General features: G+C 46.0%; 2 protein-coding genes across 6 annotated transcripts in view; one reads left to right on the top strand and one right to left on the bottom strand.

The window, feature by feature from the left end:
* Positions 1-447: 447 nt before the first annotated feature.
* HSPA5 (heat shock protein family A (Hsp70) member 5) lies at positions 448-5582 on the top strand. The gene is made up of 8 exons (XM_008006256.3): positions 448-818; positions 917-1148; positions 1522-1659; positions 2313-2425; positions 2518-2908; positions 3018-3255; positions 3537-3704; positions 4668-5582. Exons 1-8 carry the CDS (start codon positions 697-699, stop codon positions 5228-5230), a joined length of 1965 nt encoding a protein of 654 aa, XP_008004447.1. The 5' UTR covers positions 448-696; the 3' UTR covers positions 5231-5582.
* The window catches only part of RABEPK (Rab9 effector protein with kelch motifs), a 35744-nt gene continuing 10628 nt past the window's right edge, over positions 2525-27640 (bottom strand). For 2 of the 5 annotated variants that reach the window (XM_037994009.2, XM_037994010.2), the window contains exons 4-8: positions 25324-25476; positions 19817-19978; positions 14101-14250; positions 8801-8950; positions 7846-8158 (exon numbers count right to left, since the gene is read on the bottom strand). In XM_037994009.2, coding sequence (XP_037849937.1) covers positions 7866-8158; positions 8801-8950; positions 14101-14250; positions 19817-19978; positions 25324-25476 — 908 coding nt within the window. In that variant the 3' untranslated portion in view covers positions 7846-7865. Of the gene's footprint in view, positions 3322-7845; positions 8159-8800; positions 8951-14100; positions 14251-19816; positions 19979-25323; positions 25477-27640 lie in introns of those variants that run through there. The other 3 variants (XM_037994015.2, XM_037994011.2, XM_037994012.2) reach the window with 3 other exon arrangements.

The raw sequence follows: 27640 nt of genomic DNA, 5'->3' as shown, positions 1-27640 counted from the left end.
AATTGCTTCCCGCTTCGGGATGAGGGATGGAGGTGGGGAGAACAAGCAGTAGAGAAGGAAAAGATTCAGACCCCACGACCCCGGGGGATCAGTTGTGCCGGACCTACTACCACCCCCTAGGGCCCGGAGTGAAGGCGGGACCTGTGCGGTTACCAGAGGAAATGCCTGGAGGTGAGAAGTCGCAGGAGAGAGAGACAGCTGCTGAACCAATGGGACCAGTGGATGGGGCGGATGTTATTTACCATTGGTGGGCGTTAGAAACGAATCGCAGCCAATGAATCAGCTGGGGGGACGGAGCAGTGACGTTTGTTGCGGAGGAGGCCGCTTCGAATCGGCGGCGGCCAGCTTGGTGGCCTGGACCAATCAGCGGCCTCCAACGAGCAGGGCCTTCACCAATCGGCGGCCTCCACGAAGGGGCTGGGGGGAGGGTATATAAGCCGAGTAGGCGACGGCGCGGTCGACACCGGCCGAGACAGCCCAGAGAGACAGACCGATTGTGGTGTTTCGCTAGTGTGCGAGGTAAGCGCCGCGGCCTGCATTTCCAGACCTACCCTTCGCTGGTTCGTGGCGCCTTGTGACCCCCGTCCCCCGCCCCCTGCCGCCTGCAAGTCAGAAATCGCGCTGCGCTCCTGTGCTGCGGCCTGTGGCTGGACTGCCTGCGACGCCCTGCCTGCTGCCGCCCGACTGGTTGGCAAGATGAAGCTCTCCCTGGTGGCCGCGATGCTGCTGCTGCTCAGCGCGGCGCGGGCCGAGGAGGAGGACAAGAAGGAGGACGTGGGCACGGTGGTCGGCATCGACCTGGGGACCACCTACTCCTGGTAAGTGGGATTTGCGGATGCTGGGGGACGGGGCGTAGCCGCCTGGCCTGGCGTGAGAAGTGCGGTGCTGATGTCTCTCTGTCGGGTTTTTCTGCCAGCGTCGGCGTGTTCAAGAACGGCCGCGTGGAGATCATCGCCAACGATCAGGGCAACCGCATCACGCCGTCCTATGTGGCCTTCACTCCTGAAGGGGAACGTCTGATCGGCGATGCCGCCAAGAACCAGCTCACCTCCAACCCCGAGAACACGGTCTTTGACGCCAAGCGGCTCATCGGCCGCACATGGAACGACCCGTCTGTGCAGCAGGACATCAAGTTCTTGCCGTTCAAGGTTCGACCGGGTTTTTCTTGTCCGGTTAGAGGACGGGTGGGTGGTGGGAGTATTTAGAGTTATAAGTCTCTGGAAAAGTGTTGAGACATCAGTTGAAGGCTATAGACAGGATGTATGTAATAACTGTAATAATCTTAATATGTTACAAAACTTAAGACAGTATAGTTGATATCGTACTTTGTCTACAATAGTTTAGGAATAAAAGACCGATTAAAACTGAACTTTATGAGACACCTATACTCCCTGAAGTATTTCTAGTCAATTTGCAACCCCAAGGGACCGAAATAAACCAAATTGTGGGGATGGTAGTGGGTCTTTTAAACTTTGAGATGTCATTGCATCTGTGTCTGAAAACAGTAATTCTTTAAAATAGGTGGTTGAAAAGAAAACTAAACCATACATTCAAGTTGATATTGGAGGTGGGCAAACAAAGACGTTTGCTCCTGAAGAAATTTCTGCCATGGTTCTCACTAAAATGAAAGAAACCGCTGAGGCTTATTTGGGAAAGAAGGTAAATATTTCTAGAACAATGTTAAGTATTTTTTGATCATTAGTATTCTTGGTTGGCTGTTATGTAAGCCTTCATGGTTTCAAAAATTTTAATCATAATGGTATTCATACTTGTCAGGTCATTATTGAGTCCTTTACTATAAGCCAAACAAAATAGACTTTTCATGTATTATTTAATGCTTACAATTCCAGGAGCATAAAATTTTATATGTTATACTCATCAATAAATTGGCTTAAAAACTAAAGTGATGGTTTGACTGTAATTTTTTTTTTTTTTTTTTTTTTGAGAGGGAGTCTTGCTCTGTTGCCCAGACTGGACTGCAGTGGCATGATCTCAGCTCACTGCAACCTCTGCCTCTCGGGTTCAAGCAGCTCTCCTGCTTCAGCCTCCCAAGTAACTGGGATTACAGGCACACCACCACACCTGGCTAATTTTTTTTTTTTTTTTTTTTTTTCTTTTTTTAATTTTCAGTAGAGACAGGGTTTCTTCACATTGCCCAGGCTGGTCTTGAAATCCTGACCTCTGGTGAATCCTCCTGCCTCAGGCTCCCAAAGTGCTGGGATTACAGGCACAAGCCACTGCCTGGCCAGACTGTAATTTGAATAAGGGTTAAACTGTGTGACAATACACTTAATTATCTTTTATCCTTTTAGGTTACCCATGCAGTTGTTACTGTACCAGCCTATTTCAATGATGCCCAACGCCAAGCAACCAAAGACGCTGGAACTATTGCTGGCCTAAATGTTATGAGGATCATCAACGAGCCGTAAGTATGAAATTCAGGGATACGGCATATTTGCCAAATAGTGGAAATGTGAAGTACTGACAAAACTTTTCCCTTTTTTAATCTCCTAATAGTACGGCAGCTGCTATTGCTTATGGCCTGGATAAAAGGGAGGGGGAGAAGAACATCCTGGTGTTTGACCTGGGTGGCGGAACCTTTGATGTGTCTCTTCTCACCATTGACAATGGTGTCTTCGAAGTCGTGGCCACTAATGGAGATACTCATCTGGGTGGAGAAGACTTTGACCAGCGTGTCATGGAACACTTCATCAAGCTGTACAAAAAGAAGACTGGCAAAGACGTCAGGAAAGACAACAGAGCTGTGCAGAAACTTCGGCGTGAGGTGGAAAAGGCCAAACGGGCCCTGTCTTCTCAACATCAAGCAAGAATTGAAATTGAGTCCTTCTATGAAGGAGAAGACTTTTCTGAGACCCTGACTCGGGCCAAATTTGAAGAGCTCAACATGGTATGTCCCTTGTTTTCTGCTTTGCTAATGAGATCTCATTAGACTCTGAATTCAGGACATTGCATCTAGATAACAGACATCACAGTAACCATGTCTTTTTTTTTTCTAGGATCTGTTCCGGTCTACTATGAAGCCCGTCCAGAAAGTGTTGGAAGATTCTGATTTGAAGAAGTCTGATATTGATGAAATTGTTCTTGTTGGTGGCTCGACTCGAATTCCAAAGATTCAGCAACTGGTTAAAGAGTTCTTCAATGGCAAGGAACCATCCCGTGGCATAAACCCAGATGAAGCTGTAGCGTATGGTGCTGCTGTCCAGGCTGGTGTGCTCTCTGGTGATCAAGATACAGGTAGGTCGTGATCGCGGCATCTTTCATAGTGATTCAGTAGCTTGATGGAAGACTCATTAGCTATTGCTTTAGAAAATACCAGAATATGAGCAACAAGGTCACACATGTAGTAAAGGGCATAAGTGAAGACAAGACTGGGGTAGTCTCAAGATCATTAGCAACTGTTTAATTCACTGCCTTTAAGATGTGTGTGTTAGAACCTAACCAAATGCTAGAGACACAAACTTTACATAGCTCATAGGGAGAACTTGAATTAGAAGTTAAATAACTTATCCTTACAGGTGACCTGGTACTGCTTGATGTGTGTCCCCTTACACTTGGTATTGAAACTGTGGGAGGTGTCATGACCAAACTGATTCCAAGGAACACAGTGGTGCCTACCAAGAAGTCTCAGATCTTTTCTACAGCTTCTGATAATCAACCAACTGTTACAATCAAGGTCTATGAAGGTAATTACTTAGGTTTACTAATACGGCTTTTTTTTTTTTTTTTTTTTTGAGATGAAGTTTTGCTCTGTTGCCCTGGCTGGACTGCAGTGGCATGATCTCTGCTCACTGCAACCTCTGTCTCCCGGGTTCAAGTGATTCTCCTGCCTCAGCCTCCAGAGTAGCTGGGATTACAGGCATAGACCACCATGCCTGGCTAATTTCTGTAGTTTTAGTAGAGATGGGGTTTCACCATGTTGCCCAGGCTGGTCTCCAACTCCTGACCTCAGGTCATCTGCCTGCCTCTGCTTCCCAAAGTACTGGGATTACAGGCGTGAGCCACGATGCCAAGTCTATCTATCATGGCATGTTTTAAAAGAACATGACTTAATATGATCTATTGAAATGGCAAGGGAACTAAGTAACTGCTGTTTTCAGATGGGGGTCTTAATTTGAATAATGTTTTATATCTAGATATTTAGCATTCTTTTTTTTTTTTTTTTTCGAGATAGAGTCTCACTCTGTCGCCTAGGCTGGGGTGTAGTGGCATGACCTGCAACCTCTACCTCCCGAGTAGCTGGGATTACAGGTGCCCACCACCATGCCCGGCTAATTTTTGTATTGTTAGTAGAGGCGGGGTTTTGCCATGTTGGCCAGGCTGGTCTTGAACTCCTAACCTCAGGTGATCCACCGACCTCAGCCTCCCGAAGTGCTGGGACTATTACAGGTGTGAGCCACTGTGCCCAGCCTATGTTTAGCATTCTTAATAACATCTGAGCTGGGCCTAGAGTACAAGAAAAAGGAGTTCACAGGACTTTAAAATAGATAAAATTCAATTGAGTTAGTAACCTAACTGATTGTTTGTTCTAGTTGCTGCTCCCTGTAGACCAATATGAAATTACTTTTAGCTCGATAAAACCAAAAGTGTCTAGATGTGCTAATGCTTGTCAGTAACAACTAATGAGTTTTTCTATATGTAACTTCTAGGTGAACGACCCCTGACAAAAGACAATCATCTTCTGGGTACATTTGATCTGACTGGAATTCCTCCTGCTCCTCGTGGGGTCCCACAGATTGAAGTCACCTTTGAGATAGATGTGAATGGTATTCTTCGAGTGACAGCTGAAGACAAGGGTACAGGGAACAAAAATAAGATCACAATTACCAATGACCAGAATCGCCTGACACCTGAAGAAATCGAAAGGATGGTTAATGATGCTGAGAAGTTTGCTGAGGAAGACAAAAAGCTCAAGGAGCGCATTGATACTAGAAATGAGTTGGAAAGCTATGCCTATTCTCTAAAGAATCAGATTGGAGATAAAGAAAAGCTGGGAGGTAAACTTTCCTCTGAAGATAAGGAGACCATGGAAAAAGCTGTAGAAGAAAAGATTGAATGGCTGGAAAGCCACCAAGATGCTGACATTGAAGACTTCAAAGCTAAGAAGAAGGAACTGGAAGAAATTGTTCAGCCAATTATCAGCAAACTCTATGGAAGTGCAGGCCCTCCCCCAACTGGTGAAGAGGATACAGCAGAAAAAGATGAGTTGTAGATACTGATCTACTAGTGCTGTAATATTGTAAATACTGGACTCAGGAACTTTCGTTAGGAAAAAATTGAGAGAACTTAAGTCTCGAATGTAATTGGAATCTTCACCTCAGAGTGGAGTTGAAAATGATATAGCCCAAGCGGCTGTTTACTGCTTTTCATTAGCAGTTGCTCACATGTCTTTGGGTGGGGGGGGAGAAGAAGAATTGGCTATCTTAAAAAGTGGGTAAAAAACCTGGGTTAGGGTGTGTGTTCACCTTCAAAATGTTCTATTTAACAATTGGGTCATGTGCATCTGGTGTAGGAAGTTTTTTCTACCATAAGTGACACCAATAAATGTTTGTTATTTACACTGGTCTAATGTTTGTGAAAAGCTTCTAATCAGATCAATTATTTATTTTAGGAAATTTAAGGCTAGATTCTTGTGTGTGGGGTGAGGGGAGGAGGGAGTGTTTGGTATGTTGGGATAAGGAAACACTTCTATTTAATGCTTCCAGGAAATTTGCTGCTGCTTTTTTTTTTTTTTTTTTTTCACCCTGCTGGGTAAAAAAAAACCCAAGTGATCCTTCCACCTCAGTCTCCAGCTAATCAAGACTACAGGCTTGTTAGCACCATGCTCGGCTTTTGCATTAATCTAACGAAAAGGGAGAGAAGTTAATCCACATCTTTACTTAGGCAAGGGGCATTTCACAGTGCCCAAGAGTGGGGTTTTCTTGACCATACTTGGTTTCCTATTTCCCCTTTCTAAAACTGCGTTTCTGGTGGCTTTTTAAAATTATTATTGTTATTAATGATGCTTTTATAGTTGCTTGGACTCTGAGAAATGATGGGGAATGAGTGATCACTGGCATTACTAACTTGATACACTTGGATTTAATCTGTAACTTCAGGATGTAAAGGTATATTGTGAACCCCTAGCTGTCAGAATCTCCATCCTTGAAATTTCTAATTAGTGGTACTGGGGTGGGAGCTAGGATGGTGACATTGAAACTCCACTACATCCCCTCACTATGAATGGGTTAAAGGTAGTGGTTTGTGTCAAAACCGGTTTAGGATTACTTAGATTGCCCTCCTGAAGAAAAGAGTCCGGGTAAATAGTATTATCAATAAAGGGCAGACTGGTGCTAACATAAAATCCAATATTGTAATCCTAGCACTTCAGGAGGCCGAGGCGGGTGGATCACGAGGTCAAGAGATAGAGACCATCCTTGCCAACATGGTGAAACCCCATCTCTACTGAAAATACAAAAATTAGCAGGGCGTGGTGGTGCAAGCCGAAGGCTGAGGCAGGAGAATCACTTGAACTCGGGAGGCAGAGGTTGCAGTGAGCCAAGATCACACAACTGCACTCCAGCCTGGCGACAAGAGTGAGACTCCATCTCAAAAAAAAAAACAAAAAAAAAAAACCTGCAATATTGCCCAAGGATAGGTATTTTATAGATGGGCAACTGACTGAAAGGTTAATTGTCTAGGGCTAGTGGAACTGGTTCCCAACACTAACCTCTTAATCAGACCTAGGCCTCTACTGCACTGCCCCAAAAGCATTTGGGCAGTCCCTGAGCAGAAGACTGGTCTCAGGCCAAGCCCAATACAGCCATTAAAGATGACCTGCATTGCTGTGTGCCCTGGGGCCATAGGGTTAAACGGTAGCAACTAGGGCTAGTCTTCCCTTTCCTCAAAGGCTGTCACTACTGTGGATCACCTAGTCTGTATCTCTTTCTGAGGAGCTGTTCCTGAATGTTAAAAAGATAGACTTCAACTAATGTCTACTCTGATGTCTATAGTTTGTTGTTTACCAATTACAATTCTGTAACTTTTTTTTAACCCTAACCCTATTGCAACCTTGTGATTAGCATTTAATACACTAATCATACCTACCTAGGTTTGTATTGCTGGTAAAGCCTTTATATATATATATGTATACATATATATAAAATATATATATGTATACATATATATAAAATATATATATTATATAAAATATGTTTTCTATATATTATTGATGCTTTTATAGCTGCTTTTGTATATATGTATACATATATAAAAAATGATGCTTTTATATATATATGTATTTTTTTGAGACAGTTTCATTCTTGTCGCCCAGGCTGGAGTGCAATGGCGCGATCTCAGCTCACTGCAACCTCCGCCTCCCAGGTTCAAGCGATTCTCCTGCCTCAGCCTCCCAAGTAGCTGGGACTACAGGCATGTGCCACCACACCCGGCTAATTTTGTGTTTTTAGTAGAGGTGGAGTTTCTCCATGTTGGTCAGGCTGGTCTTGAACTCCTGACCTCAGGTGATCCACTGCCTCAGCCTCCCAAAGTGCTGGGATTACAGGCGTGAGCCACCAAGCCTGGCCCAAAGCCTTTCATGTTAATATAGCGGAGGTTTTTGCATTGGGCAAAACTTATCTATCTACTACAGTTTGTAAACCAGTCACTGAAAGTCATTCCCAAGAGCTCTGAGAGGCAATATAGCAAGGTTTAGGGCACATAAGAATTATTTGTATTAGTTTCTTCACCTACCAAAGTAGGAGAAAAACAGATATATACTGCAGAAGATATTTTGGAGGTATAAAATAGCTAAGGTTTTACTTAACTATTCTGAAAGTAACTGACAGGTAATAAAAATGTGGGTTTTATTAGTCAACTATAGTCACAATACAATCATCATAGATTTCCCCTTCTGTATTCATCCCACCGAACACCAAACAGAGCAGTGTATCAGTCTGGCCTTCCTCATGTGAGTCGCCACTGTGGCTCATTACTTTGTCAGCTGAATCCCTTTTCTCAGCTTCATGGTTCAGAGTGAGAGAGTTGGAATCTTCTTTCTCAGAAGCACACGTCACTGGCCATGGAATGATACACATGGAATGGTCCAATCGTCCAGGGGGTAGAAAAGAATCAAATTTAAGCAAGGTCCAATGCTGCCTTTCTATGTTGGGGAGGGAAAAGGCTTCATGTTAAGAAATTTCCAGATAGTGAAAGCCAAAATCTGAATAAAAAGTAAAGAATTTTCTAGAAATGCTCAGTGATTTACTGTAGCAGCTGAGTCCTCGCAAAGAGGAAGTGAAAAGAAAAAAAAAAACCTCATGGCAGCATTGTTGCTTTAATGATGTCACCCCCTACAGAGTTTTTATTTTTTTGGATTTAGATATAGAGGAACCAAACTGGAAAACCGAAGCACTGCATCACTTTTTTTTTTTTCTCTTTTTTTTTTTTTTTTTTTTTTTTTGAGACTGAGTCTTGCTCTATTGCCCAGGCTGGAGTGTAGTGGTTTGATCTCAGCTCACTACAACCTCCGCCTCCCGGGTTCAAGCAATTCCCCTGCCTCAGCCTCCCAAGTAGCTGGGACTACAGGCGTGTACCACCATGCCTGGCTAATTTTTTGTATTTTAGTACAGACGGGGTTTCACCATGTTGGTCAGGATGGTCTCGATCTCCTGACCTCATGATCTGCCTGCCTTGGCCTCCCAAAGTGCTGGGATTACAGGCGTGAGCCACTGTGCCCAGCCACTGCATCACTTTTCAAAGGATGTTTAGATTTGTTTAAAGATCCCCATGGACACCTGCTCACCTGTGTGATACTGGTACATTGTGTCCAGCGCTCCTGCAGGAGTCATTCCACCAAAGATGTACAGGTGATTTCCCATAGCCACAGCTGAGTGGGCAGCACAGCCTGCTGGAGCTGCCCCAGTGGGACTTAGCTTCTGCCATTTCATGTTACCTGCCAAGAGAAAGAAAGAGCTTTGGCACAACATGGGCTAAGATGTGCTTTCAAACTTACCTATCTACTGCAGTTTGCAAACCAATCACTGAAAGTAATTGATTCACCAAGAGCTCTGAGAGGTTTAGTGCACATAAGAATTATTTGGGGAACTCTGACATGATTGGGTAGTCCAGGGAGGAAGGGAGGGAGGAGCTCAGTGATTCCCAGAATCTCAGGCGATTCAGACGCAGGCGGTCTTTGGCTCACACAGGAATGTGGTACAACCTTTATAATAACGGTCGCCTTCAACTATTCACTATTTTTTTTTCCTTCTTTTTTTTTTTTTTTTTGAGACGGAGTCTCGCTCTGTCGCCCAGGCTGGAGTGCAGTGGCCGGATCTCCGCTCACTGCAAGCTCCGCCTCCCGGGTTTATGCCATTCTCCTGCCTCAGCCTCCCGAGTAGCTGGGACTACAGGCGCCCGCCACCTCGCCCGGCTAGTTTTTTGTAATTTTTTAGTAGAGACGGGGGTTTCGCCGTGTTAGCCAGGATGGTCTCGATCTTCAGACTTCGTGATCCGCCCGTCTTGGCCTCCCAAAGTGCTGGGATTACAGGCTTGAGCCACCGTGCCTGGCAATTATTCACTATTAACTGCCTCGAATTAGGTCAGTTTCTCTGTGTGTGTGTGTGTGTGTGTGTGTGTGTGTGTGTGTGTGTGTGTGTTTTAAATACAGTTCCTGGGCCAGGCGCAGTGGCTTAAGCCTGTAATCCCAGCACTTTGGGAGGCCGAGGCAGGCGGATCACCTGAGGTCGGGAGTTCCAGACCAGCCTGACCAACATAGAGAAATCCAGTCTCTACTAAAAATAGAAAATTAGCCGGGCATGGTGGCAAATGCCTGTAATCCCAGCTACTCGGAGGCTGAGGCAGGAGAATCGCTTGAAGCAGGGAGGCGGAGGTTGCAGTGAGCCGAGATCATGCCATTGCATTCTAGCCTCGGCAACAAGAGCGAAACTCAGTCTCAATAAAAAAAGAAAGAAAGAAAATACAGTTCCTTAGCAATTTTGTAAGTGCTGGCTAAACAACAAATTTTGCTCACTTAATTTTCATAACAGCCCTGTGAAATTACTATTACTTCGGCCTATCCCTTTTCTTCTTTTTTTTTTTTTCCCACTCTGTTGCCCAGGTTAGAGTGCAGTGGCTCGATCTTGGCTCACTGCAACCTCCACCTCCCTGGTTCAAGCAATTCTCTGTCTCAGCCACCCGAGTAGCTAGGATTACAGGCACCCACTACCATGCCCAGCTAATTTTTTGTATTTTTAGTAGAGATGGCATTACCATCTTGACCAGGCTGGTCTTGAACTCCTGACCTCGTGATCCACCCACTTTGGCCTCCCAAAGTGCTGGGATTACAGGCGGGAGCCACGGCCTGGTGCCTGGTCTCCCCTTTCTTCTTACAAATGAGCAAACAAGACTAGACAGGGAGAGACTTGTCCGAGACCCTACAGCCTGTAAGTGGCAGAGCTAGACTGCACTGAGGTCTGGCTCCAAAGCTTGTGTCTCCAAAGTCTCTACACTGTAACATGCTGCCTCAGCACCTACTTCCAACCTATTTTTGCAGGGAAACTTGCATCTTTTCAAACAAGTCTTTTTTTTTTTTTTTTGAGACGGAGTCTGGCTCAGTCGCCCAGGCTGGAGTGCAGTGGCTGGATCTCAGCTCACTGCAAGCTCCACCTCCTGGGTTTACGCCATTCTCCTGCCTCAGCCTCCCGAGTAGCTGGGACTAAAGGTGCCCGCCACGTTGCCTGGCTAGTTTTTTGTATTTTTTTTAGTAGAGACGGGGTTTCAACGTGTTAGCCAGGATGGTCTCGATCTCCTGACCTCGTGATCCGCCCATCTTAGCCTCCCAAAGTGCTGGGATTACAGGCTTGAGCCACCGCGCCCGGCCTTTTTTTTTCTTTTGAGACAGAGTCTCGCTCTGTTACCTAGGCTGGAATTCATACAATCTCAGCTCACTGCAACCTCTGCCTCCCGGGTTCAAGCGATTCTCCTGCCTCAGCCTCTAGAGTAGCTGGGATTACCGGCACACACCACCACACCTGGCTAATTTTTGCATTTTTGGTAGAGATGGGGTTTTATCATGTTGGCCAGGCTAGTCTCGAACTCCTGACCTCAGGCGATCTGTCCACCTCAGCCTCCCAAAGTGCTGAGATTACTGGGATGAGTCACCACACCCAGCCCAAACAAGCATTTAAATAAGGCAAGTTATCACTGGATTTCAGATTTAGAGAACTACTTGGGTAAGCCAGAAAAACAGTCAACAAGTAGTTCCTAACAACAGAAAAAGGCTTTCTTTTTAAAAATAAGAATTAAAACCCCATCTGACTCCCTGCAAGGAATGGTTTTGTGTAGATAGTTTCCACCTGTCAATGCAAGGTAGGGGCCCAGCATCTCAGAGTAGGACAGGAGAATTACCCAGTGTGGCCAAAACTCTAGCCAATGTAGGAAGACTAAGCCAGTGTCCCCTGGCCTCAGCTGTCACGGAGCCAGAGAATTCAAGGCTTGGGAAGGTAGCCCGATATACTACACAGGACTTCCCATGCCTTCTGCCCATTGTTCCAGTTCTTGTAGTCTGGAGTAACGCACAACATGTTCATTTCTTCATCCATCCACTCAATAACAGATATGGCCCGGGAGCAGTAGCTCACGCCTGTAATCCCAGCACTTTGGGAGGCCAAGGTGGGTGGATCCCTTGAGTCCTGGAGTTGGAGACCAGCCTGGGCAACATGGTGAAACCTCGTCTCTACAGAAAATACAAAAATTATCTAGGTGTGGTAGCACATGCCTGTTGTCCCGGCTATCGGGAGGCTGAGGCAGGAGAATCACTTGACCTTAGAGGCGGAGGTTGCCGTGAGCTAAGATCACATCAGTGCATTCCAGCCTGGGCAACCAAGTGAGATACTATCTCAAAAAAAAGAAAGTACCTGTCACCCACTATCTGCCAGACACTGTGCTAAGTGCTAGAAATGTACTGGAGAACAAAATAGACAAGTTCCCTACCATAATGAACCTCACAGCTTGAAGGAATTGCCCAGAATGAGTCCAGGGTGTCCCCACAGTATATCAGTCCTTCAGATACTTAAAAACATGTCTCATGTTCTCTTTTTTTTTTTTTTTTTGAGGCGGAGTTTCGCTCTGTCGCCCAGGCTGGAGTGCAGTGGCCGGATCTCAGCTCACTGCAAGCTCCGCCTCCCGGGTTCACGCCATTCTCCTGCCTCAGCCTCCCGAGTAGCTGGGACTACAGGCGCCCGCCACCTCGCCCGGCTAGATTTTTGTATTTTTTAGTAGAGACGGGGTTTCACCGGGTTAGCCAGGATGGTCTCGATCTCCTGACCTCGTGATCCGCCCGTCTCGGCCTCCCAAAGTGCTGGGATTACAGGCTTGAGCCACCGCGCCCGGCCTCATGTTCTCTTTAACCTTTGTCTTCCCACTGTTTTCAATCATTTAGCATGACAAGCATAAAATTCTGGTCATCTACGTCCATGTTATCCAGGTCCTTCATAGGTTAGTGGCTAACACCTGAAAGAAATCCAATAGGCCAACACAAAGCATAATGGGTTGTAATGAAAGGACAACACTGTTGGAAGGATAAGAGATGATAAATGGCTGGGTCCATAGTAAGCACTCAGGAGATTATTTAGTGCTATGATTTTTTATTATTAGTATTCTGTCCAGAGGTAACAGAATTTGATGAAGATTCTGCCAGTTGGTCAAGTTACCTACACATAAGAGCAAGGCTATATTTCCTTCTTCTTTTTTCTTTTTCTTTTTTTCTGAGACGGAGTCTCACTCTGTCGCCTAGGCTGGAGTGCAGGGGCGTGATCTCAGCTCACAGCAACCTCTGCCTCCAGGGTTCTAGTGATTATCCTGCCTCAGCCTCCCAAGTAGCCGGGACTACAGTGCCTGTCACCACACCTGGCTGATTTTTTTTTTTCTTTTTTTTCTTTTTGAGATGGAGTCTTGCTGTGTCGCTCAGGATGAAGTGCAGTGGCATGATCTCGGATCACCGCAACCTGTGCCTCCTGGGCTTAAGCGATTCTCCTGCCTCAGCCTCCAGAGTAGCTGGGATTACAGACACCCGCCACCACGCCCGGCTAATTTTTATATTTTTAGTAGAGATGGGATTTCACCATGGTGGCCAGGCTGGTCTTGAACTCCTGACCTCAGATGATCCACCTGCCTCCGCCACCCAATGTGCTGGGATTACAGGTATGAGCCACTGTGCTCGACTTTTTTTTTTTTTTTTTTTTGAGACGGAGTCTCACTCTGTCACCCAGGCTGGAGTGCAATGGCATGGTCTCCACCCACCTCAGGCTCCCGAGTAGCTGGGACTAGAGGTGCGTGCTACCACACTTGGCTAATTTTTTAAATTTTTAGTAGAGATGGGGTTTCACTATGTTGGCCAGGTTGGTCTCAAACTCCTTACCTTGTGACTCCCCCGGCCTCAGCCTCCCAAAGTGCTGGGATTACAAGTGTGAGTCACTGTGCCTGGCCTTGTTTTTTTTTTCTTTCCAAGGTGGAGTCTTGCTCTGTGGCCCAGGCTGGAGTGCAGTGGCATGACCTTGGCTCACCACAACCTCCACCTCCTAGGTTCAAGCGATTCTCCTGACTCAGGCATCAACGTAGCTGGGATTACAGGCACGTGTGCCAGGACAACAGGCTAATTTTTGTATTTTTAGTAGACACGGGGTTTCACCATGTTGGCCAGGCTGGTCTCAAACTCCTGACCTCAGGTGATATGCCTACCTCAGCCTCCCAAGGTGCTAAGATTACAGGCATGAGCCATCGCGCCTGGCTGAGCAAGGCTATATATTCTTTCAAAGCACATTTTAAAAAAATCACTTGAGCACAGAAGTTTGAGACCAGCCTGGGCAACATGGTGAGACCCCATCTCTATCAAAATAAAATTTTATATTAGCCAAGCATGGTGGCACACACCTGTAGCTCCAGCTACTGGGGAGGATGAGGTAGGAGGATCACTAGAGCCCTGGAGGCCAAGGCTACTGAGATCATGCCATTGCACTCCAGCCTGAGTGACAGAGAGAGACCTTGTCTACAAAAAAAAAATTAAAATAACAATTTTAAACAGAGAAGCCCCCGTGCCCTGCTTACTTATATCAATGCAGTGGAGATCATCATAGAATTTGTCCCCTGCCAAGCCTCCATGGATGAAGAGCTTTGTCCCTGCTGCCACCATCACATGACCATGCCGGGGAGATGGAGGATTTCCAAGTGTCTCTGGCTGTGACCAGGTCAGAGTCTCTAGAAAAGTAAATTCAACAACATCAAATGGCAAAACTATTGAACAAGAACACGAGAAATAGTCCCAAGCCTCTGTATCATGGAGCTGTCCCATGCAGGAAGCAACCTTGGGGTCATTCTCTCCAACTCCCCAAGCCAATCCAGGCATCCCTCCTTTTACATCCTACAGGCTAGTGTGGTGGCTCACAGTTGTAATCCCAGCACTTTGGGAGGCCGAGAGAGGTAGATCACCAGAGGTTAGGAGTTCGAGGCCAGCCTGGCCAACATGGTAAAACACTGTCTCTACTAAAAATACAAAAAAAAAAAAATTAGCCGGGTGTGGTGGCAGGTGCCTAATAATCCCAGCTACCTTGGAGGCTAACGCAGGAGAACTGCTTGAACCTGAGAGGTGGAGGTTGAAGTGATCACGCCATTGCATTCCAGCCTGGGTGACAGAGCAAGGCTCTGTCTTAAAAAAAAAAAAAAAAAAAAAGGGCCGGGCACGGTGGCTCAAGCCTGTAATCTCAGCACTTTGGGAGGCCGAGACGGGCGGATCACAAGGTAAGGAGATCGAGACCATCCTGGCTAACATGGTGAAACCCCGTCTCTATTAAAAAAATACAAAAAACTAGCCGGGTGAGGTGGCAGGCGCCTGTAGTCCCAGCTACTCAGGAGGCTGAGGCAGGAGAATGGCGTAAACCCGGAAGGCGGAGCTTGCAGTGAGCTGAGATCCGGCCACTGCACTCCAGCCTGGGCAACAGAGTGAGACTCCGTCTCAAAAAAAAAAAAAAAAAAGTCCTATAGGGCCTCTGCGTGCATGCTTCTAGGGCTGGAAAGCCCACTACCAAACATGCCTGCCCCTTCTACTCAGCACCCGGAAGCCATTTCTTGTTATGAAATAAAAACGATCTCCTCTTAACTTCAAACTAAAACTACCACAAAGTCAAAATGAACGAGTCTTTTCTATGACAGGCCTTCAGAGTCATCTTCTTGTTACTCATTTATTTATTTAATGTATTTTTTTTTTTTTTTTTTTGAGACAGTTTCGGTCTTGTTACCCAGGCTGGAGTGCAATGGCACAATCTCAGCTCACTGCAACCTCTGTCTCCCGGGTTCAAGCGATTCTCCTGCCTCAGCCTCCTGAGTAGCTGAGATTACAGGTGCCCGCCACCATGCCTGGCTAATTTTTTGTATTTTTTTTTAGTAGAGATGGGATTTCACCGTGTTAGCCAGGATGGTCTCAATCTCCTGACCTCGTGATCTGCCCGCCTCAACCTCCCAAAGTGCTGGGATTACAGGTGTGAGCCACCGTGCCCGGCCCTTAATTTTTGTATTTTTAGTAGAGATGGGGTTTCAACATATTGGCCAGCCTGGTCTCAAACTCCTGACCTCAGATGATCCACCCGCCTTGGCCTCCCAAAGTGTTGGGATTATAGGCGTGAGCCACTGTGCCCATCCCAAATTTTTAAGTATTTTTAGTAAAGCCAAGGTTTCGCCATGTTGGCCAGGCTAGTCTCGAACTCCTGACCACAAGAGATCCACCCCCTCTCAGGCCTCCCAAAGTGCTGGGATTATAGGCATGAGCCACTGCGTCCAGCCATTTTTTTTTTTGGACAGAGTTTTGCTCTTGTTGCCTAGGCTGGAGTGCAATAGCACAATCTTGGCTCTCACTACAACCTCTGCCTCCCAGGTTCAAGCAATTCTCCTGCCTCAGCCTTTCAAGCAGCTGGGATTACAGGTGCATACCACCATGCCTGGCTAATTTTTGTATTTTTAGTAGAGATGGGGGTTGACCATGTAGCCCAGGCTGGTCTTGAACACCTGGGCTCAAGTGATCCACCCACCTCAGCCTCCCAAAGTGCTGGGATTGTAGGTGTGAGCCACTGCACCCAGCCTTATTATTATTTTTAGAGATGGGGTCTTGCTATGTTGTCCAGGCGGGATTGTAACTCCTAGGCTTAAGTGATCCTCCCACCTCAGCCTCCCAAGTAGCTGGGACTGCAGGCACACACCACTTCACTCTGCTAGACTCTTCTGTTTTCAAGACAATATCCTTAATTGATTTGCTAGAGGGGTTGGGAAAGGGACTCCTAATGTGACAGTATAGGATAATGGTTAGAATATGGGATTTGGAGCTGAAACCAGGTTATCTCACTAAATAACTATGTGGCCTTTCACCAATTACTTATCTAAGCTCCAGTTTCTATAGCTGTAAAATAAGGATAAAGATAATACTGGCCAGGCATGGCGGCTCATGCCTGTAATCCCAGCACTTTGGGAGGCCGAGGTGGGCAGATCATGAGGTCAGGAGATCGAGACCATCCTAACACAGTAAAATCCCATCTCTACCAAAAATACAAAAAAAATTAGCCTGGCATGGTGGCATGTGCCTGTAGTCCCAGCTACTCAGGAGGCTGAGGCAGGAGAATTGCTTGAAACCAGGAGGTGGAGGTTGCAGTGAGCCAATATTGCACCACTGCACTCCAGGCTGGGCAACAGAGTGTGACTTCGTCTCAAAAAAAAAGGACAATACCTACTTCTTTTTTTTTTTTTTTGAGACGGAGTCTCCCTCTGTCGCCCAGGCTGGAGTGCAGTGGCCGGATCTCAGCTCACTGCAAGCTCCGCCTCCCGGGTTTACGCCATTCTCCTGCCTCAGCCTCCCGAGTAGCTGGGACTACAGGTGACCGCCACCGCGCCCGGCTAGTTTTTTGTATTTTTTAGTAGAGACGAGGTTTCACCATGTTAGCCAGGATGGTCTTGATCTCCTGACCTCGTGATCCGCCCGTCTTGGCCTCCCAAAGTGCTGGGATTACAGGCTTGAGCCACCGCGCCCGGCCAGACAATACCTACTTCTAAGAGCTGAGGTATGAATTAAATTAGATAATATACATAATGCATGAAGGAAAAAAAGTACATAATACATGAGAGTTATGAATTTGATTATTATTATATTTTACTGCAGGCAACCCTTTTTATCTTCAAAACTGAACATATATAGAATTCTGGAAAATTAATCATTTCTATATACCAGAAAAATCTTAAAGGAGTACTGCAAAACTTTTTTTTTTTTTTTGAGATGGAATGTTGCTCTGTCACCCAGGTTGGAGTGCAGTGGTGTGATCTTGGCTCACTGCAACATCTGCCTCCCGGTTCAAGCGATTCTCCTGCCTCAGCCTCCCAAGTAGCTGGGATTACAGGTGCCCGCCACCAAGCCCGGATAATTTTTTGTATTTTCAGTAGAAACAGGGTTTCACCATGTTGTCCAGGCTAGTTTTGAACTCCTGACCTCAAGTGATCCGCTTGCTTTGGCCTCCCAAAGTGGCCTCCCAAAGGATTACAGGCATGAGCTACCACACCTGGCCTGCAAAATCTCTTTGAAACAAAGGTCTGCCAAACAATTTATCTTTGAATTACTGTTTATGGTATGCTTGCTGGTTGTTCAAGGAGCCCCCGGTGTCCCAAGGAATTTAATTTAAAATTACCTGAAATGGTTTTTGCATAAATATGTTCCTTATAGTGTGTGTGTGTGTGTGTGTATATATATATTTATTTATTTATTTATTTAAGGGTCTCGCTCTATTGCAAAGGCTGGAGTGCAGTGGCGCAATTACAGCTCACTCCATCCTCAAACTCCTGGGCTCAAGTGATCCTCTAGCCTCCTGAGATGATACGATAATAGGCATGAGTCAGCATGCCTGGCTTGTTCATTACAGTATTGTTTATAATAAAGAAGAACTGGAAATAGCCTAAGTGTCCATCAACAGGTTCAATTATTGGTACAGCCATGATGAAATATGATGCACTTTTTTTTTTTTTGACATGGAGCCTTGTTCTGTCGCCCAGGCTAGAATGCAGTGGCATGATCGTGGCTCACTGCAACCTCCACCTCCCAGGTTCAAGGGATTCTCCTGCCTCAGCCTCCCTGGTAGCCGGGATTACAGGTGCCCGCCACCGCATCCAGCTAATTTTTTATATTTTTAGCAGAGACAGGGTTTCACCATGTTGCCCAGGCTGGTCTTGAACCCTGACCTCAGGTAATCCACCCACCGCCTCCTTGGTTCAAGCAATTCTGCTGCCTCAGCCTCCTGAGTAGCTGGGATTATAGGCACCCGCCACCATGCCCAGCTGATTTTTGTATTTTTAGTAGAGAAGGGGTTTCACCAGCTTGGACAGGCTGGTCTCAAACTCCTGACCTCGTGATCCTCCTGCCTCGGCCTCCCAAAGTGCTGGGATTACAGGCATGAGCCACCGTGCCCAACCTAAGCACTTATTAAAAATGATGGTGAAGGCCAGGTGGTGTGGCTCAATGCCTATAATCCCAGCACTTTGAGGGACCAAAGCTGAAGGATCACTTGAGGCTAGGAGTTTGAGACCAGCCTTGGCAATGCAGTGAGACCCTGACTCTAATATTTATATTTATATAATAATTTCAAAATGTTGGTGAAGACTTTCTGATTGCATGGAACAATACTTAAGTGAAAAATTCAGGATGCAAATGTAACATATAGAATTATCTCTGTTCTTTTTTTTCTTTTTGAGACAGAGTCTTGCTCCGTCACCCAGGCTGGAGTACAGTGGCGTGATCTTGGCTCACTGCCATCTCTGCCTCCCAAGTTCAAGTGATTCTCTTGACTCAGCCTCCCGAGTAGCTGGGATTACAGGCACCCATCGCTGCACCCAGACAGTTTTTCTATTTTTAGTAGAGACGGGGTTTTGCCATGATGGCTAGGCTGGTTTCGAACTCCTGATCTCAGGTGATCCTCCCACCACGGCGTCCCAAAGTGCTGGGATTACAGGTGTGAGCCACCGTGCCCAGCCTATCTTTTTAGTTTTATTTATTTATTTTTTGAGACAGAGTATTGCTCTGTTACCCAGGCTGAGTGCAGTGGCCCCATCTTGGCTCACTGAAACCTCCTCCTCCTGGGTTTAAGCGATTCTCCTGCCTCAGCCTCCTCAGTAACTGGGATTACAGGTGCGTGCCATCATGCCTGGATACTTTTTAAATTTTTAGTAGAGACCAGGTATGTTGGCCAGGCTGTTCTCGAACTCCTGACCTTAAGTGATCCACTTGCCTCAGCCTCCCAAAGCTCTGGGGCACCAGGCCTCATTATCCCTTTTTAAATGCCAATTTTGCTGTGGGAAAAAGATACCAGGTAAGAGATATAACAAAGAAGTCTAGAAGTGAAACAGTCAGGCTTTCCTTTTTTTTTTTTTTTTTTTTTTTTTTGAGACGGAGTCTCACTCTGTTCCCCTGGCTGGAGTGCAGTGGCGCGATCTCAGCTCACTGCAAGCTCCGCCTCCCGGGTTCCTGCCATTCTCCTGCCTCAGCCTCCCAAGTAGCTGGGACTACAGGCGCCTGCCACCGCCCCCGGCTAATTTTTTGTATTTTTAGTAGAGACGGGGTTTCACCGTGGCCTCGATCTCCTGACCTTGTGATCCGCCCGCCTCGGCCTCCCAAACTGCTGGGATTACAGGCGTGAGCCACCGCGCCCAGCAGGCTTTCCTTTTTTAACTTCTGCTTCCTATATTAGGTAATTTGTAGACTGGGATGGCCCTGACCAGCCCCAAGGTGCCCACCAGTCCATACTTGCGTCAAACACGTGCAGCTTCGTGTCCTGCACAGGCTGGGCACCTCTCTCTCCGCCCCCAAAGACATACAGCTGGTTTCCAATGGCTGCGGATGATGTGTGGAATGTTCTTGGGGATGGTGGGGGGCTGGTCACTTCTGGCATGGTCCACATCTTGGTTTCTGGGCCAGAGAGAATGCAGGCACTTAAAATACCGAGGTTGAGGGGCTTCTGACCTTGACTCTGGGGCTGAGAGGAGTCAGTTTTCAAACTCCAGTCCCAAGTGGGGATAGCATAGTTTTGGGCAGGGATCTCATACTCACAAACATCAAGGAAGAATGAAGATGATACTTAGGATTTGCCAAGACAGTGCAAAATCCCCAAGATTTAAAAGCCGTAAGTACAAGAATGGGGTCAGGCTGGGTGCAGTGGCTCTTGCCTGTAATCCCAGCACTTTGGGAGGCCAGGGCAGGCGGATCACTTGAGGTCAGGAGTTCGAGACCAGCCTGGCCAACATGGGTGAAACCCCGTCTCTACTAAAAATCTAAAAAATTAGCCAGGCATGGTAGTGGGGACCTGTAATCCCAGCTCCACAGGAGGTTGAGGCAGGAGAATCGCTTGAACCCAGGAGGCGGAGGTTGCAGTGAGCTGAGATTGCACCACTGCACTCCAGCCTCGGCAACAGAGCGAGACTCTGTCTCAAAAAAATAAAATAAGGCCGGGCGCGGTGGCTCAAGCCTGTAATCCCAGCACTTTGGGAGGCCGAGACGGGCGGATCACGAGGTCAGGAGATCAAGACCATCCTGGCTAACCCGGTGAAACCCCGTCTCTAGTAAAAAATACAAAAAAATAGCCGGGCGAGGTGGCGAGCGTCTGTAGTCCCAGCTACTCGGGAGGCTGAGGCAGGAGAATGGCATAAACCCGGGAGGTGGAGCTTGCAGTGAGCCGAGATCTGGCCACTGCACTCCAGCCTGGGCAACAGAGCGAGACTCCGTCTCAAAAAAAAAATAAAAATAAAAATAAAATAAAATAAAATAAAATAAAATAAAATAAAATAAAATAAAATCACCCTCTTTGACAGAAGCTTTCCAAATTCTCACTGTATTTTATTTCAATGGATACCACTGTTGAAAATCAAAAGGCCAGGGTTCCAGGACTGATTTCCCTTTGCCAAACCTTAACTACACCAACTACCACAATTATTGAGAATTAATTATGTGTCAGATACTGAGTTTATTTAAATCCTTGACAAATTAACAAGGTAGAAACTATTATTATCCAGTGTGACGGAACACAGAGGCAGAGAGAGATTAAGTCACTTGTCCAAGGTCATAGTTAGTGCCTAGCAAAGCAGAGACCCTCATCTGTGCCCTTAACCACCACATCATACTGCTACTCCTCTAAGCAAATTGGCTTCACAATTAACCAAATGGTCTGCCAAGTGTCTATGTCTCTCTTCTTTTTTTTTTTTTGAGACGGAGTCTCACTCTGTCACCCAGGCTGGAGTGCAATGGCGCGATCTCAGCTTACTGCAACCTCCACCTCCCAGGTTCAAGCAATTCTCCTGCCTCAGCCTCCCAAGTAGCTGGGACTACAGGCACCTGCCACCACGACCAGCTAATTTTTTTCTTTTTTTATTTTTGTTTTTTTTTTTTTTTTTTTTTTTGTATTTTTGGTCTGGAATGCCTGACCTTGTGATCCACCCTCCTCATCCTCCCAAAGTGTTGGGATTACAGGCGTGAGCCACCATGCCCCGCCATGTCTACTCTATTTCTGACAGTGTTCTGTACCCTGAATATTCAACAATAAACAAACTCTTCCCTTCGAAGCACTTATGTTCCATAGAGGGAGGGCAGGGAGGAGGAGGGACGACAGGAAATACATACCCAAACAAATAAATCAAATTGAAAGATAACATACTGTCTAAATATGCTGAAGGAATTTAAATACTCGACACGTAAGAAAATTTGGTCCTAGTTCCTGAACTCTGACCAACTATTGTACACACAGATTTTTTTTTTAATTTTTATTGGGCAATACTCAACAAATGCATTAGGTGGGCAACACCCCAAATATATTGTTGACAGAGGGAACTGAGCAAGAGTTGGCTGACATGTGAAAAATGTCCAGGTCAAAAAATGCTTTTTTGACAGGGAGTCTCACTCATTGCTCAGGCTGTGGTACGATCTCGGCACATTGCAACCTCTGCCTCCTGGGTTCAAGCGATCCTCCTGCCTCGCCCTCATCAGTAGCTGGGACTACAGGCATGCACCACCATGCCTGGCTAATTTTTGTATTTTTAGTAGTGACAGGGTTTCACCATGTTGGCTAGACTGCTCTCAAACTCCTGACTTCAGGTGATCTGCACACCTCAGCCTCCCAAAGTGCTGGGATTACAGGTGTGAGCCACCGCGCCGGCCCAAAATGCATATTTAAACTGTGTACAAGTTTTTTTTGCCTATCAAATTAGCAATGTTTAAAACTGATAAATTCAGTGCTGGTCAGTAATGAAAGAAACATTGTTAAACACAGTTGGAGAGAGGAGAAACTGGAAAAATCTTTCTGGAGAGCAATTTGGTAGTGTGTATCAAAACCTTGAAAAGGTTCACAATATTTTACCTAGTCTTTTTATTGCTTGGCAGGAACCCTAAGAAAATAATTTGAAATACAGTCTATGACTTCTGAATGAAGATGTTCACTGCTTTGTTAATTATAATGGTAAAAACCTGAAAGGAACTAAATGTTCATAAATGGAGGAATTACAGTATTATGGAGTATTTTATATATAATGGAGCATGATACAGCCATTAAAAATGATGTTGGCGGGCCGGGCGCGGTGGCTCACGCCTGTAATCCCAGCACTTTGGGAGGCCGAGGCGGGCGGATCACAAGGTCAGGAGATCGAGACCATGGTGAAACCCCGTCTCTACTAAAAAATAGAAAAAAATTAGCCGGGCGCAGTGGCGGGCGCCTGTAGTCCCAGCTACTCGGGAGGCTGAGGTAGGAGAATGGCGTGAACCCGGGAGGCAGAGCTTGCAGTGAGCCGAGATTGCGCCACTGCACTCCAGCCTGGGCGACAGAGCGAGACTCCGTCTCAAAAAAAAAAAAAAAAAAAAAAAAAATGATGTTGGCCAGGTGCAGTGGCTCATGTCTGTAATCCCAACACTTTGGGAGGCTGAGGCAGGCAAATTGCTTGAGCCCAGGAGTTTGAGACCAGCATGGGCAACATGGCAAAACCCTGTCTCTACGAAAAATACAAACAAATTAGCTAGGCATGGTGGCAAGCGCCTGTAGTCCCAGCTACCTGGGAGGCTGGGCTAGGAGGATCACCTGAGCCTGGGTGGTCGAGGCTGCAGTGAGCTGTGATCAAACCACTGCATCCCAGCCTAGGCAACAGAGTGAGACCCTGCCTTGAGGGAAAAAAAAAAAAGTTAACAACAACAAAAAAACCCCAAACAAAACAAACAAATGATATGATATTAACAAAGCACTGTTATTAATAACAAATCAATTATTTTTGCTAAAGCCAAAAAAAAAATCACCTATTTCTCCTGGCATTATGAAATTAAAAGGAAAAAGTTATGAACATATAAATATAGTATGATCTCAGGCTTGTGAAAACAGAGAAAAGACAGGAAGAAGACAGAAAGTTGGGTCGGGCACATTAGCTCACACCTGTAATTCCAGCACTTTGGGAGGCCAAGGTGGACAGATCACCTGAGATCAAGAATTCGAGATGAGCCTGGCTAACATGGAGAAACCCCATCTCTGCTAAAAATACAAAATTAGCCAGGCATGGTGGCGCATGCCTGTAATCCCAGCTACTTGGGAGGCTGAGGCAGAAGAATCGCCTGAACCCAGGAGGCAGAGGTTGCAGTGAGCCGAGATTGCACCATTGCACTCCAGCCTGGGCAACAAGAGTGAAACGCCGTCTCAAAAAAAAAAAAAAAAAAAAAGACAGAAAGTTGTTAATAGCCTTAATATAATAGGATTGTGGATGACTTTTCCCACTTATTTGTATTTTTCAAGTATTTTACAATGAACATAAATAATATTTGTAAAGAGAAAAACAAAAACAAACAAAAGGCAAAAAGATAAGTCCACTTCCCCACAGGTGGTTTAGCCACCTCCTGTCAGTTGTGATGTTCCCAAACTGCTTCCTCTATGATAAAACTGCCAGTGATGGAAACAGGAACGTATGAAAAACAAAAACAAACAAACAAACAAAACGAACAAACAAAATGTTTTGTTAGTGAGACAAGTTAGGAACTTTGTACTTTTGGCTAAAAGAAACATACTAGGGGCCAGGCGCGGTGGCTCAAGCCTGTAATCCCAGCTCTTTGGGAGGCCGAGACGGGCGGATCACGAGGTCAGAAGATCGAGACCATCCTGGCTAACACGGTGAAACCCTGTCTCTACTAAAAAATACAAAAAACTAGCCGGGCGAGGTGGCAGGTGCCTGTAGTCCCAGCTACTCGGAAGGCTGAGGCAGGAGAATGGTATAAACCCAGGAGGCAGAGCTTGCAGTGAGCTGAGATCGTGCCACTGCACTCCAGCCTGGGCGACAGAGCGAGACTCCATCTCAAAAAAAAAAAAAAAAAAAAAGAAACATACTAGGAGGATCCAGGTCAGTGTTTCTTAACTTTGGCACTACTGACATTTTAGACCAGATAATTCTTCCCTGTGGTGGCTGTCTTAGGCATGACAGGATATATACACAGCATATCTGGCCTCTACCCCTAGAAGCCAGTAGCCCACCCTACCCCCAGTTGTGATAACCCAAAATGTTTTCAGATATGGCCAAACGTCTCCCAGGGAGGACCTCTGGAGGACCACTAATCTAGGTGACTTGGGTTCTAAGCCTGGCTCAGTCACTGACTCTCTAGTGACTTTATTTTTTTTAAATTTTTTTTTCCTTTTTTTTTTGAGACAGAGTCTCACCCTGTTGCCCAGGCTGGAGTGCAGTGGCACGATCCCAGCCCACTGCAATCTCCGCCTCCTGGGTTCAAGCGATTCTCCTGCCTCAGCCTCCTGAGTAGCTGGGATTATAGATGCCCACCACCATGCCCAGCTAATTTTTGTATTTTTAGTAGAGATAGGGTTTCACCATATTGGCCAGGCCGATCTCAAACTCCTGACCTCAAGTGATCTGCCTGCCTCGGCCTCCCAAAGTGCTGGGATTACAGGCATGAGCTACCATGCCAGGCCTCTTGTGACTTTAGGAAATTCACTTTCCCCCTGATAAACCTGAGTTGCCCATTTGGCATAGCTGTTCTCTGAAGTCCCTTCCAGCTTTGACATTTAACAAGTTAAAAATTATACGTGTTACCAACAATTGTTTTTATTCTGTTGTTTTCAGATTATGCTAAAAGTTAAAATTCCTATTTTCTATGATGTCAGCAAAGTTAAATGGTAATCAGTATAATCCAAATGTACTGGAATTATAATTGGAGATATATATATATACACACACACACACACACGAACATTTATATGTACATAAATAAAATAAGCTTTGGCTACTTACCAGGATTCAGGACTTGTAGACAATTTCGATTTCCTGATTGGTTGGCACCTCCAAATACCCAGATATGGTCAGATGTGCAGGAGGGAATGAAGCTAGCATGTTCATAGCGGGGCAAGAGGCCCTTGCAGGTAACTAAGTCCCACTGGTGTTCTCCTGGAAAACATTTCACCCAGTTCCTAGATTGGGGCTGCCAACTGTTATACTGGTTGGCACACTTGGGGAGGGTTGTGAGAAGAGGGCCATAAACATAAATGAAAGCCACCGAATCACTTAAAGGGCATGTTGTCAACCTCCAGAAAGTTCTATAATAGATGCTTAGGGGGCTGTCTGCCTAGTCCATAGACCCTGTTCTATGGAAACTGTCCCCACTTTGTCAACCACAAGGGTAGATCCCAGATGATATGTTTGTACTACACTTTGACTTTGTAGCTTTAGCTGATTGGGTTGAAGGTAGCCAATGAAACCAGAATGAGCCAATCAGATCAAGTGCTTCCACTTTCTCATGCTCCTGGGCTCTACTTCCTGTTCTTGAATTCTTTGAAACACGCCTGTATCGGCCAGGCGCAGTGGCTCATGCCTGTAATCCCAGCACTTTGGGAGGCCCAGGTGGGTGGATCATGAGGTCAGGAGATCGAGACCATCCTGGCCAACATGGTGAAACTTCGTCTCTACTAAAATACAAAAAAATTAGCCGAGCATAGTGGCATGTGCCTGTAGTCCCAGCTACTTGGGAGGCTGAGGCAGGGGAATCGCTTGAACCCAGGGTTATTTTACTTGGTTAACCAAGCAGAGGTTGCAGCAAGCTGAGATTGTGCCACTGTACTCCAGTCTGGGAAGACAGCAAGACTCCATCTCAAAAAAAAAAAAAAAAAAGAAAAAGAAAGAAAGAAATACACTTGTATCTGACTAAATAAATTCCTCCTTTTTCCTCTGGTTTAAGTGGGATTCTGTTACTTGCAAATAAATGATGGCTGGCTAAAATAAGTTCACAGAATAATAATACCTAACGTTGGCCAGGAGCGGTGGCTCACACCTGTAATCCCAGCACTTTGGGAGGCCGAGGCAGGCGGATCACGAGGTCACGAGATCAAGACCATCCTGGCTAACATGGTGAAATCCCGTCTCTACTAAAAATTAGCCGGGCACGGTGGCGGGCGCCTGTAGTCCCAGCTACTCAGGAGGCTGAGGCAGGAGAATGGCATGAACCTGGGAGGCGGAGCTTGCAGTGAGCCGAGATCTCACTGCACTCCAGCCTGGGTGACAGAGCGAGACTCTGTCTCAAAAAACAAACAAACAAACAAACAAAGTCTAACCTTTATTATTAATAGTAGTTATTTTACTTGGTTAAGCAATTATACAAGACCTTTACAGGCATTATCTTGTTAGATCTGAAGCAAGTTATTATCCCTACTTTATAGGGCACTGAGGTCCAGATGGTTGAGATGGTGTAGCCAGGGTCACCAAGCTATTAATAGGTTTCAATAAAGACGTAACTGAACTAATTTAATGTAATTGAGGGCTAGAAGTGATTTAATTTACCTTTTTTTTTTTTTTTTTGAGATGGAGTCTTGCTCTGGAGCAAGGAGTGCACTGGCGCGATGTCAGCTCACTGCAACCTCCGCCTCCCAGGCTCAAGCAATTCTCCTGCCTCAGCCTCCCAAGTAACTGGGATTACAGGCGTGCGCCACCATGCCTGGCTAATTTTTGTATTTTTAGTAGAGATGGGGGTTTCACCATGTTGGCCAGGCTGGCCTCGAACTCCTGACCTCAAGTGATCTGCCTGCCTCGGCCTCCTAAAGTGCTGGGGGATTACACTTCGTCCAGCCTACCTTTGATTTTTTTAGTGCAGGGAGTAGAAATTCAAATGCCTAGGCAGGAGTAACAAAGACTGTGGCAAACTGAAATAAGAGCCCTCTTGATAGGTGGCAGCTCAGTTCCAAATAATTGTTGCCATGTAGACAAGCAGGCCTAATGACATTAGATTTTCCAACATTATCAAGAGAAGCCAAACCATTTAAATGTCTATATAGATTTCTGCATGATTGGTTGGTAAACAATTTAAGATTAGGCTGGGTGTGGTGGCTTATGCATGTAATCCTAGCACTTAGGGAGGCTGAGGTGGGTGGATCACTTGAGGTCACGAGTTGAAGACCAGACTGGCCAACATGGTGAAACCCCATCTCTACTAAAAATACAAAAATCAGCAGGGCATGGTGGCGCACACCTGTAGTCCCAGCTACTTGGGAGTATGAGGCAGGAGAATCACTTTTTTTTTTTTTTGAGACGGACTATCGCTCTGTCACCCAGGCTGGAGTGC

Source organism: Chlorocebus sabaeus, chromosome 12 (genome assembly GCF_047675955.1).
Source record: "Chlorocebus sabaeus isolate Y175 chromosome 12, mChlSab1.0.hap1, whole genome shotgun sequence".
In the NCBI taxonomy this organism is placed as follows: Eukaryota; Metazoa; Chordata; class Mammalia; order Primates; family Cercopithecidae; genus Chlorocebus; species Chlorocebus sabaeus.
This window is presented reverse-complemented; position numbering and strand designations above follow the sequence as displayed.